This window comes from Schistocerca piceifrons, chromosome 5 (genome assembly GCF_021461385.2).
Source record: "Schistocerca piceifrons isolate TAMUIC-IGC-003096 chromosome 5, iqSchPice1.1, whole genome shotgun sequence".
NCBI classification, from domain to species: Eukaryota; Metazoa; Arthropoda; class Insecta; order Orthoptera; family Acrididae; genus Schistocerca; species Schistocerca piceifrons.
The window spans coordinates 57,991,709-58,003,894 of NC_060142.1; the positions used below are offsets into that span (position 1 = coordinate 57,991,709).

The window sequence follows — 12,186 nt, forward strand, 5'->3', positions numbered from 1 at the left end:
GAGTGTCATTTTGTTCCCCAACTTCCATGCCATCAAATTCCAGTGAAACGATGTGTCACAAGAGCTATTTAGCATCCCGGAACTAACTTAGCTGCTCCATACTCTAAGTGACAATGCCTCTGGAATACATTGCGTCACATAAAATGATGCTGTGTTATTATTTTGCAATAAGGAAAAGCTGAAGGCTGTAATGAGAATCTTATCTCAGTGTTTCAAATCTTTCACCTTTTGTAAATATCTCTTTACTTAGTTAAAGACAACGCCCATTTTTTGCCATGGCGCTAACTACTGAGGCGCGCAAACAAACTATTCAACATCTGCGTTGTTGAGTTGAACGAAACAGAACGAGGGAAGATCCACGTAGCGGCAATTGCTAATGCTCTTGGGCCTTGTTGAAGAGAAGTACATGTAAGTGGTAAGCAAAGAGACAGGGACCAGATGACACAAGAAGGAGTCAGTAGGATGCTTCCACAGATCAGTTGACTGGTTGTGCACCGGTGCAAGTTTTCACTGCCGTCATGTAATGATAGCTTTCCCTTTGACTTCTCTGCTCAAAGACGTTATCGGAAAGACGAAAAACTATTTGTTTACGTTGTACCAGCGGAACACGTGTAGGTCTGTGTACAAACGGAAAAAAACATGTTCGATTATGTGTAATACTACATTGACAGGTTTAGGAGAAGGGGAAAAGGAGAAGTATGATCTTAAATATTCTTTATTTTGTACCCTCGACACGTAACTGCACTGTATCTTCGCGAGAAAATACTATTTACTGATTTATGTATTATTTGCCCTGTGCGCTAAGATTTGTGTTAAGTAATTTAGCAGCCTATAAACATGGAAAGATTCAGAGCTGCACATGTTACAGCGTCGAAGGAGCTAAAGAAACGAAAAGGATTTAGAAATAAAGTAAAGTAAGTATACGTTAGTTTACAGTATTGTCCTTACAGCACTTGTGAAATGAATATGTCGCTAATTTATGTTTTTTTCGACAGAAACTTGTTGTCAGCAAGGGCAGGTAATAATGAATTAACGACATGGGGTAAACTCGAGGCTTCCGGAATGGGTGTGCAACCAGTGGATTTAAGTTCCTGGAGATTGGACCCCAAGAGAATTAAGAAGAACAAGAGTGTGGAGGTTCAGTTTATAACGGATGTCACGTCAAAAATTTTGGAGGCAGCCGATACAGTAACACCACAAAAAGGCATGTCTCATAGGGATGATACCATTACTTCAGGAAATGAAAGTGAACCAGAAATTGTCACAGAGATAAAAACTGACTTATTAAACAAGAGTTGTGATTCTTTAGGAAAGAGTGTAAGTCAGAGGAGAGACGTTGAAATACAAGCAACTGCTGCTACTTTATTACTACCGGCCAGTGACATGACTGGGACCAGTCAGGATGAAAGTGAAAAACAAGTAGCAGACAGTGCTTCAAAAACATCCGGGAAAAAATTGCGAAACAGGAAAGAGAAGAAAAGAAACTCGAAAATTACCGAATTTAGTGCCAGTGAACATATAGGCCTAGCTCCTGTCGTCTCATCCCAACTTGAGAAAAGTAATGAGAATGACAGTTACCCCAATGTTTTTGCTTCAAGTCACAATGCTTTTGTGTCTGATTCAGCAGAGCTTATCAGTCTACAAGTGCATAATGTGGATACTGAAGACTGTGTGCCATCATGTGGTACAGGTGTGTGTGATATTGCACCATTAATAGTGAAAAGTGAAGGTCAGAATTCAATGGAAGACATTATAGCAGCAAGGCTAGAAAGTGTTTGCAGAACTGGAAAAGGGGGCAGAGACGATGTTGCCAAAATGACACAAAATATGAAGAAAATTCTTTGTTCCCATGAAGAAGTATGTAATGACTCACGAGTTTACACATGTGCTGAAGGTGGTGGTGTGGTTAGTACTCCAGATGACACAAATTGTAGTTTAAATGTGCCACAAACATTTGTAAGGGAAAAATTTCAATCTTTATCCATTGAAGATACCAGTGATTGTGATGTTTCTGTTTTTAGGGATATCTTTCATACACACAGCAAAACACAATCTATGGTATCTACAGCCAGTGATGTTGACACCTGTGGCACACAAATTGAAATTCGTTTTGTGGAAAATGATAGGTTCCTATTGATAATGAAAAGTGGGGCTTCAGTTTATGTTAGAGGAAAGCTTACGGTTTCTGTAATTGTTGGCTGTGCAGAAATTTTGGGATATAAACTGAAGCCAGGTAATGAACACGAGAAATACACAATCTTTTCACCTCGTGGTGTAAGTCTTTTGTGCATGACCTCATGTGCGTCAAGTAATACATTTGCCAGTGATGACCACCTTTTGACAGTTTGTGCACATAATCAGTTACCTGATAACCTCATTGACTCATTAGAAGAGTCGGACAGTGTACTTTTATTAGAAAAGGCAGAGAGCAGTGTTGTTGATTATCTGAGTTTGCATCTGCCAAATAAATTATTTCCTAATATTTTATCAGTTGCAAAAACAAAGAAGAAGTATTCATTTGCAGAGAAAAAATTGGACTGTGAGTTATTGCTTGAAAACTCTGAAGAAAACGTGAAACTGTTTTGCAAAAGAGATGACTGGGACAGTTTATCAGATGTGATATTATCCCAAAATTCCTCAAAAGGTATGTACATACATGATTAAATCCTTCTTATGCCACATTGTGTAAAAAAAGCTGCACATGTTGGTTTGAACTGGAATTAACTGATACGGTATGTTTTTGCCAGTTTTCTGGTGAACTCATAAGAGAAGTATTACTGTAATTGAAGCTAAAATCATGTCCTCGTATAAGGTTGTAAGCATGCATTGGAAGAGCAGCAAACAGTTTTTGAAGGAATGAGCTGATGTAATTGTGTCAAATCCTGATGTGACTATAGCCACAGAATGTGCAATGTATTTGCAAAATCTGTGGTCATAACCTCAAAAGTTCATGAGATATCCATCATAACATTAAAAAATAATTTTTGGGTCATCATGGATAACCCTTTTCTCAGTACAGCACGTTTTTGGGCTTCAGAAACTCAACATCACACTATTAACTTTCTGTCTATCCTAGACTCTCAGCTACACTAATGATCAGTCAGCCAACAAAATATTCACTAAAAAAAAAAAATGCTATTTCAGTGTTTAAGGAGTTGGGCATTCTGACTACTGCTTCAGAGTATGTGTATTCCCTCATAATGTTTGTTGTAAATAATCTACTGCAGTTCAGAAAGGACAATGATTGTACTTAATTACAGTGCCACAGTACTCAGTGCAAAGGTTGCCTGTAGCACAAAAAGAAGTATACAATGCAGCAACTAAAAAGTTTCTCCATGACAACTCCTATTCTGTAGAATTATTTCTATTATTGTAATATGTAAAAGGTGGTGGGTAGGAATTACTAACCCACATCTGTATATTTAATAATAATAGTAATAAACAAAACGAAAGAACTAATGAATGCTCAGCATGTACCCATATTTACAGCCGGCTGGGGTGGCCGTGCGGTTCTAGACGCTACAGTCTGGAACCGAGCGATCGCTACGGTCGGAGGTTCGAATCCTGCCTCGGGCATGGATGTTTGTGATGTCCTTAGGTTGGTTAGGTTTAATTGGTTCTAAGTTCTAGGCGACTGATGACCTCAGAAGTTAAGTCGCATAGTGCTCAGAGCCATTTGAATCATATTTACAAACTAATCTATGATGTGAATGTAAAATGACTCATTCCACATCATTACGATTTATTCGTGCAAATGATCAATGGAACATACAGCTAAGTAACTAACTGGTTTTACTAACTCACTACCAAGCTATTACCTTGCAACCTGAGTACAGTATTGGGATGCCCTGGGAAGAAGATAAAACATGAGAGGAATGAGGGTAACCTGTCACCTTACAGGCACTGAATCGCCAATAGGCGCATAAGCCAGATTAAAACAGTCCTACAATATCTTCTTTGGAGCCAACAGAATAATTGAATACAATACGTGTATATATTCGTGGAAGGCTACATTGTCCTGCTACTGCAGGTCAGCTGAGGGGGCAAATTGTGTTGGGTGGATTGTGTGAGGGGAAGAAGAGAGGAATGGAAGAAAGGGAGGATGGCAGCTGAGAGGAACAGGCAGCAAGGGAACGTGATTGGAATGTAACACTATTGAACCTGTCCTCGTGCAGGCAAGGTAGTTGCATCTCACATACAGTAAAGTGGTTGAGGAGGGGTGGTAAACAGGAAGAGGGAGAGCAGAAAGAGCATATAGTGGGTGTAGATTGATTGAATGAAGAGCAAGACACAAGGAAATGGAGGGGTGGAGTTGAGTATGAGGAAGTAGTTAACAGAGTTTTAGTCATTAGGAATTTTTGGTCTAAGGATGTGTTGGAAGGTTACTTCTCATCTATGCAGTTCGCAAAAGCTGGTATTGGGGCCCAGACTATAGCTAAGAGTGAAACTGATGTCTCAGTGGCGAAGTAGGTCAGTGAGCTCAGTGTACTTAATCTCGGTGACTGCTTTACAACTTATACTACTTACACCCATTACTAGCTAATGAGAATTATTCTTACAACACATCCTTTGATTCTACGGTCCTCCTGCTTCAGTCTCTACTAGTCACACTCCTGCCTACAGTTTTGATCAGGGCCACTGCCAGTTACAGCAGTGTTTCTCTACTGCCCAAATGTTAGCAATGTGACGATTTCATGTACCAGTGAAATGATACTTTAATGTAACCAGTGAGAGGTGAAATAAGAGGCAGTGCAAGTCTGGCACTGAAATTGATAGTGTTCTCTTCTTTGCTGTTGTCCCAAGTCCCCCCCCCCCCCCCCCCCTCAATATGTCATGAATCACGAGGTTGTGATTAGGTTGGGACTTAATAGCACATCCCAAATAGCTGTGAGTGAAATGACCAGCAGTTAAATTTACAATCTTGGTTGTCACATATATTTGAATGTTTGTTCCAAATGTTGGTTGGCTGATTTCTGGGAGGGGACCAAACAGCGAGGTCATTGGTCCATCAGATTAGGGAAGTATGTTGGCCGTGCCCTTTCAAAGGAACCATCTCGTCATTTGCCTGAAATGATTTATGGAAATCACGGAAAACCTGAATCAGGATGGCCAGACATGGGTTTCAACTGTTGCCCTCCTGAATGCGAGTCCAGTGCGCTAACCATTATGCCACCTTGAGTGGTGTTCTGAATGTTTTACAAGGTTGTGGTATAGAGGCATAGAAGAATGTGACAATATTCCTTAGTATCTTGCTTCAAAACATTTTGTCATTTACTCTCTCGTTGGCTGCATACCATCAGCAGCTGTCACAACCCCTTCCAATTCCTATCATACCTCAAGGTCAGTACTGACAGCATTGCTGCAGGGAACATGATGTCTGCCACTGGCCCTGATATTGACCTTTACCCCACAACCACACTCACCTGTGTCCCCATACTCCCGCTAAACTTTGTTAATATATGTTTTTATATTTTGTTAATCCATGTTTTTATATTTATTTATTGGCTCCGTAGACAAAATGCGTTGTGTGTATCAGGTACTGTACTGTTCATTCCACAGTTTCTGCCACACCACACCCCTCCCACTACCCTTGCTCCCCAATTGAATCCTTCACTTCATAGCATGTCACATAAAACTTCCCATGCCTGTGCCAAGGTGAGCTCACTGGTACCACATATCTGTCCTATTCCTTTGACATCTTTCACACTCAAGAGGTTATTCTCTCTTCCCTCCACCCTTGTCTCCTTCCTTGTGCCTCTCCACATACATACTGTTTCTTTTTAATGTGCATTTGTTCCATGTTGGCTCAGGGTAGGCATGGTTAGTTTAATGGGCTTGCTGGATGCGGGGACGGAGTGTGTGTATTCCAGGTGTCTGCGTGTAATGTTACTCATGTGAAAGAGTGGCAGTTTTCTAATTCTTTGCAAATCCTGTCACTGAGGCAGGACTTGGATGCCAGCCTGGTATTCACATAGTGGGATATGAGAAGCTGCCTAAAAATCACATTCAGGCTGATTGGCACACTGATCCTCATCGTTAATCCACTGGCCGGATTTTATCCAGGGCCTACACACCTCCCCATCCTGGAAGCAGCAGTTTAACGTGCACTGTTATCTGTGTAATCTGTGTAAGTGCCTCTTCATCTACACACGTTCTCTGCAAACCACTGTGTAGTGCATGGCAGAGGTTTTCTTCTCATTCCGACCACATATGGACTGCGTGAAAAATGACCACGTAATTGCATCTCTGTGTACAAAGGTGGTCCAATTTTGTCTTAGCGGTCCCTGCTAGAGTGTTACATACAAATATTTAGTCTAGTCCTAGTTTCTTCATTTACTGTTGGTTCTTGAAGTTTTTGTAATATGGCTTTCACAGACTAGGTGGTGTCTATCTTGAAGTGTTTACAAATTCAGGATTTTGAGCATTTCAGGGACACTTTCCTATGGGCCAATCATTGACATTCATGACACCTTGTTTGTAATGTTCAATATCCTCTGTTAGTCCTATTTGGTACAGGTGTCACAAACATAAGCAATATTCTAGCACAAGCAATCTCACTTATACGTTGACTGCATTTCCCCATTATCCTGCCAATGAACTGAAGTCTACCTCTTGCCTTGCCTAAGATTGAGCCTATATTATTTCATATCCCCCCACAGATTTTTGCACCCAGCAATTTTGTGAGTTGACATTCCAATTGTGGCTAATTGATAATATAGTACTAGATACTTTGTTTTGCGAATTGCCAATCTTAAACCACTTTGAAATCTTATCTATATATAACTGGATATTTGTGCAGTTTTTTCCAGATACTGTCTGCCAGGTGTTAATATACAAGGGTCTCAACACACTTCATTAGGGCATGCCTCAAGCACATTAACAGTGACTCTATATATAAGATAACATGCTGATCCTCCATACCAAGAAACCCTTCATCCAGTTTTATTTGATATTCCACATGATTGTAGACCTGTTTGTATAGGGAAACATTCAGCATGCTGGCTTGCAAGATGGGGCAACCAGGCAGCTGCATATCAGATCTGTGTGGCACATTAATGACCGTGACTGGTGCACCAGACACCCAGAGTGTGGCTTTCAGGCAGTTCCCCATGCTTTCTTTTTAGCCAAATGATGGTGTTGTTCCCAATTCCCTTCTCAGAAAGTACGATACATAAATAGTTAAAAAATTACCACACACAGAACAACGTTTACACAGTTCACAGACAGGTGGCGCACAAGTCTTCCCTCCCATGACTGTGATGATGGAAAGCATGCCTGGCCGCAAAATAATATAAAATAATGTTGCCAAATCTTGAATGCAGCAGACCCTGTTCTACACGAGATTAATGCTAACAGAAAGAAGACCCTGTGTGATTGTACCTTTGTTAATAAGTGTTTTTGTGGCACTGAATCAAATGCTTTTCAGAAATAAAAAAAAGTATTAAATTTTCCTAATTGTCTTTAACCATTGCTTTCAGAATATCATGTGAGAGAACTGCAAGTTAGGTTTTGCATGATTTTTTTTAATCTTTCTTGTTGGTGTGCAGGAAGTACTTCTTTTAAGATATTCCGTTATTTTTGAGCTCAGAATGTGTTCTAGGATTCTGCAACAGAGGGATGTCAGTGGAACTGAACAGTAGGTTTGTGGATCACATCTGCTACTCATCTTGTAGATGGGCATGACTTATGCTTTTTTCCAATCACAGGAAACAAATTTTTGTTTGATGAATACAGTATATTATGAGTAAAAGTTGGGTGAACTTAGTTGCAGTTTCGGCATTGAATTTGACCTTTCTTCGTGTTAGTGATTTCATCTGTTTCTCGGTATTACCGACACTGATATCTATGACATGTTTTTGCAGTGGTGTGAGTATTAAGCTGGGACAGTAGCCATGTATCTTCCTTTGCAAAAATATACACACACAATCAGAATTTCTGAGAATTTGATGAGAGGTCTTTCAATAAGATGGTGATATAATAGTTGTTGAAGGCTTCACAAATTGCCCTTTTCACAGCAGAATATGTTTAATTCTGTGTCTGTTTAGAGCCTAATACTTTGCTTTACAGTCATTCAGTTGTTACTGTTTCTTTAAAGGTTCCTTTACTGTGATCATGTACCATGGAGGATCCCACCCGCCATGAACTGTCGTACGTTATCTATGCTGTATGTGTCAGCTATTCTTCTAAACTTGTGCCACAGTTCCTTTATATGCTCCTGCCCACAGATAAATGTTTTGAGTTCCTCTATAAGATGACATGACTGGATCTTTATCTAGCTTACTGAACATGTAAATCATCCCATTAGTTTTAGCTGGTCTTTAGAGTTTGACAATCGTTGTTGCCTCACTTGCTTCATCATCACTGATAACAGATGCAGTGTGGATGTCCTCAAAGAACTCAGGTCTCTTTGTTGACATTAGATGTAATATATTTCTATCATGAGTGCTCTTCCAAGTTATTGGATGTAAGTAGTTTTCCAAGAAAGCATTGGGCAGTGTTTTGCAGGGTGTCTTGTCAAAACCATCACTTACAAACTTGTAATTATTCCAATCAGGTGTCAGATGATTATTCTCCTCCAGCGAAGGCATTATGTTGGCTAATATACGTACTCCCAACCTGGGGTTTTCTTGTACTGGTGCAACAAATTGATCTGTGACATTGTGTAAGGCGTGTGTTAGGTTGGAAGGTGAGTCTGGTGGTCGATAGAAGGAACCATTTATTAGTCTATGCCCACCCTTGTTACCAAGTCTTGCTCCAACAATCTTACATGCAGGTTCAATTTCTTGTTTGCTGAATTTGAGTTTCATGTCTGTTGTAAAAACTGCACTACCTTGATTTTCAACCAGCCTATTCTTTCAGTATACACTTAAATTTACTTCAAATAGTTTCCTGCTGTCAATTAAGCCAGATTTCTGTACCTAGCATTATATGAGTTCCACTGCTTTCAGGAGCACTTCATAATCCGAAATTTGTTGCAAATGCTTCAGAAATTTCCAGAATGAGATTTTCACTCTGCAGCGGAGTGTGCGCTGATATGAAACTTCCTGGCAGATTAAAACTGTGTGCCCGACCGAGACTCGAACTCGCTCACTAAGATTAACAGTCCCATCTGTGACAGACTTCTTTTTGTCTCACACTAATACTTCAGAGTTTAGTGCTGCTATCATTATCTCTACTGGGCTATCTCTCCAATCTTAAAAAAGAAACAAAATAAATCTTGCGTGCATCCTAAACACAGTCAGCTCCTAGTTAGCAGCCACTAACGTAGTGCATACCCTGGTCTATTTAAGAGGGATGTACAGTTCTCAGATCTGTGAGCTGTGACAGAAATCAAGAAAGTAACAGCCACATGTTATCACAGAACCTTCTGGTTCAAGCATTCCACATGTTTCGGTGTCAGTCCACCATTCAACCTCTCATTATTTGTGTACCTTTCAATGCAATGTGGTCATTGGTCAATACTACTGATCATTCTTGTCACCACAGCCTTCATTCCAAAAACAAAGAAAACTTCACTGGTAAGGGGACAGTTTGAGGCAACCTTTCATGGCTCAACATAACTACGAATAACCTGTGAAGAATATGAAATGGTTTTGATTTTGGGGTTAAAAATGCATTGCCTATTTCCTCATCTAGCACTGGCAATGTAAAACTACCCTTCTATTAGCTGTGCAGAACAGACAATTTGCCAACCTACGGGCAATACAGGATATGTGTCTTGGGTGGCACTGCTTCTGTTCTAGGCTTTATGCCCTCTTTAAGAGTGCACTGTTCCATACTGAATTCATTTGATTTTTGATCTCGCTACTATTTATCACAAATAAATAAAGAAATCTCTGCATGTAATATCGAATATTCATTAGAAATTGCAATAAATAAATAAATATTTGGTTGGGTTGATCATGGCATTCAGCATGCTTAGATAGCTTGCCCCAGATTTCATGTAATGTTTTTGTGCTTATCTTCAGTGAAAAGCTTAAGACTCAGAATCATTGTAGAATTCCACTGCAGTTACTCACAGAAAATATTCATACAACTTGCATCATATTTTTTGGTGAAAATTAATGTTCCACATGTGGTCTGATTTATTTATAGTTCTTTCAGTTTTTATTAAAGAATGCTAATTGTGATGATGCCTGCATATACACCTGCATCTACATAGATACTTCACAAACCACAGTATGGTGTATGGCGGATGGTACCCTGTACCACTACTAGTTATTTCCTTTCCTGTTCCACTCACAAATAGAGTGAGCAAAAAACGACTGTCTATATGCCTCTGTATGAGCCTTAATTTCTCGAATCTTATCTTTGTGTTCCTGACATGCAGGCTAAGTTGGCAGCAGCAGAATCTTTTCGGCACCCAGTTTCAAATGCTGGTCCTCTAAATTTGCTTGAAAGAATGTCGCCTCCCCCCCCCCCCCCCCCCCCCCCCCCCCCCAGGGATTCCCACTTGAGTTCCCGAACCATCTCTGTAACACTTGTGTGTTGTTCAAGCGCACTGGTAACAAATCTGGCAGCCCACCTCTGAAATACCTCAACGTCATCCTCCAATCTGACCAGGTACAGATCCCAAGCACTCAAGCAGTATTCGAGAATAGGTCACACCTGTGTCCTGTATATGGTCTCCTTTATAGATGAACCATGCTTTCCTAAAATTCACCCAATAAACTGAAGTTGACCATTGGTCTTCCCTACCACAGTCCTCACATGCTCATTCCCTTTCCTATTGCTTTGCAGCATTACAGCCATACATCTAAATGACGTGACTGCGTCAAGTAGTAAACTACTAATGCCATGTCTGAATTTTACAGGTTTGTTTCTTCTACTCATCTGCATTAACTTACACTTTTCCACATTTAGAGGTAGCTGCCATTCATCACACCAACTGGAAATCTTGTCTATGTCATCCTGTATCTTCCTACAGGTTCCCAACTTTGACACTTTACCGTACACAACAATGTCATCAGGAAACAACTACAGATTGCTGCCCATCTCATATGCCAAATCTTTTATGTATATAGAGAACAACATCAGTCGTATCGCACTTCCCTGGGGTACACCTGACATACCCTTGCCTCTGTTAAACACTTGCTGTTGAGGACAACACACAGGGTTCTGTTACTTAAGAGTCTTCAAATGACTCTCTTATCTGTGAATTCATTCCATATTCTTGTAACTTCATTGGCAGCCTGTAGTGGGATACCATGTCAAATGATTTCCATAAATATAGAAATATGGAATAGACCTGTTGCGCTTCATCTATAGTTCACTGTATGTCATGTGAGAGAAGAGCAAGCAGAGTTTTGCACAAGCGATGCTTTCTGAAGCCATGTTGGTTCTTGGACATTAGCTTCTCAGTCCCAAGAAAATTTATTATATTTGAACTGAGAATATGTCCAAGAATTCTGCAGCAAACCGAACATAGAGCTATTGGTCTGTAATTTTGTGGGTCTGTTCTTTTATCCTCCTCATATACAGGAGTCACTTGCACTTTTTTCCAGTTGCGTGGCACTTAATGCTGGGTGAGAGATTCACAATAAGTGCAAGATTCGCAATAAGTGCAAGATTCGCAATAAGTGCAGTCCGGACCTGGTGACTTGTTTGCTTTCAAGTTTTTTCTCTGTGCCAGAGGTGCTTATTATCATGTCATCCATACGGGAATCTGTCCTATGGTCAAATGAAAGTATGTTTGTATGATTCTCCTGCATAAATTGTTTCTTAATGCGAAATTAAAAACTTCGGCTTTCATTTTGCTATCTTCAACTGCCATGCCAGACTGGTCAACAAACAGACGTGCTTGGCAAATTTACATAGGACCAGAATTTTCTCTCGTTCTTCGCTAGATCTTTTGCTAAAGTTAACAGCAGTAGTTATTGTTGCTTTAGGCATAGATCTTTTCGCAGATGCATAGATCTCTAAAAATCTTTGCTTTCCATCAATTGTGTGTTCCCTTTTGAACTGAGAGGGCAACAGCCCCTGCTTCCTCAGCATCTTCCGAATTCCATAATTAAACTGTGGTGGGTTTTTGCCATTCTTTATCTATTTACTAGGCACATAACCCTCCAGACAATGATTTACAATTTACTTAAACTTTGCCCATAATCCCTCTATGTCCATCTCACAGGAACTAAGCAATATCTGTTCACTCTCTAAGTGAGATGCTAACAAATGCTTATCTGCTCC

At 40.1% G+C, this 12,186-nt stretch overlaps 1 protein-coding gene across 1 annotated transcript in view; it reads left to right on the forward strand.

The window, feature by feature from the left end:
* The first annotated feature begins 587 nt into the window (after positions 1-587).
* Positions 588-12,186, forward strand: part of LOC124797983 (polynucleotide 5'-hydroxyl-kinase NOL9) — an 82,437-nt gene continuing 70,838 nt past the window's right edge. The window contains exons 1-2 of the mRNA XM_047261162.1: positions 588-914; positions 996-2,644. Of these exons, the coding sequence (XP_047117118.1) occupies positions 838-914; positions 996-2,644 (1,726 nt within the window). The 5' untranslated portion in view covers positions 588-837. The remainder of the gene's footprint in view (positions 915-995; positions 2,645-12,186) is intronic.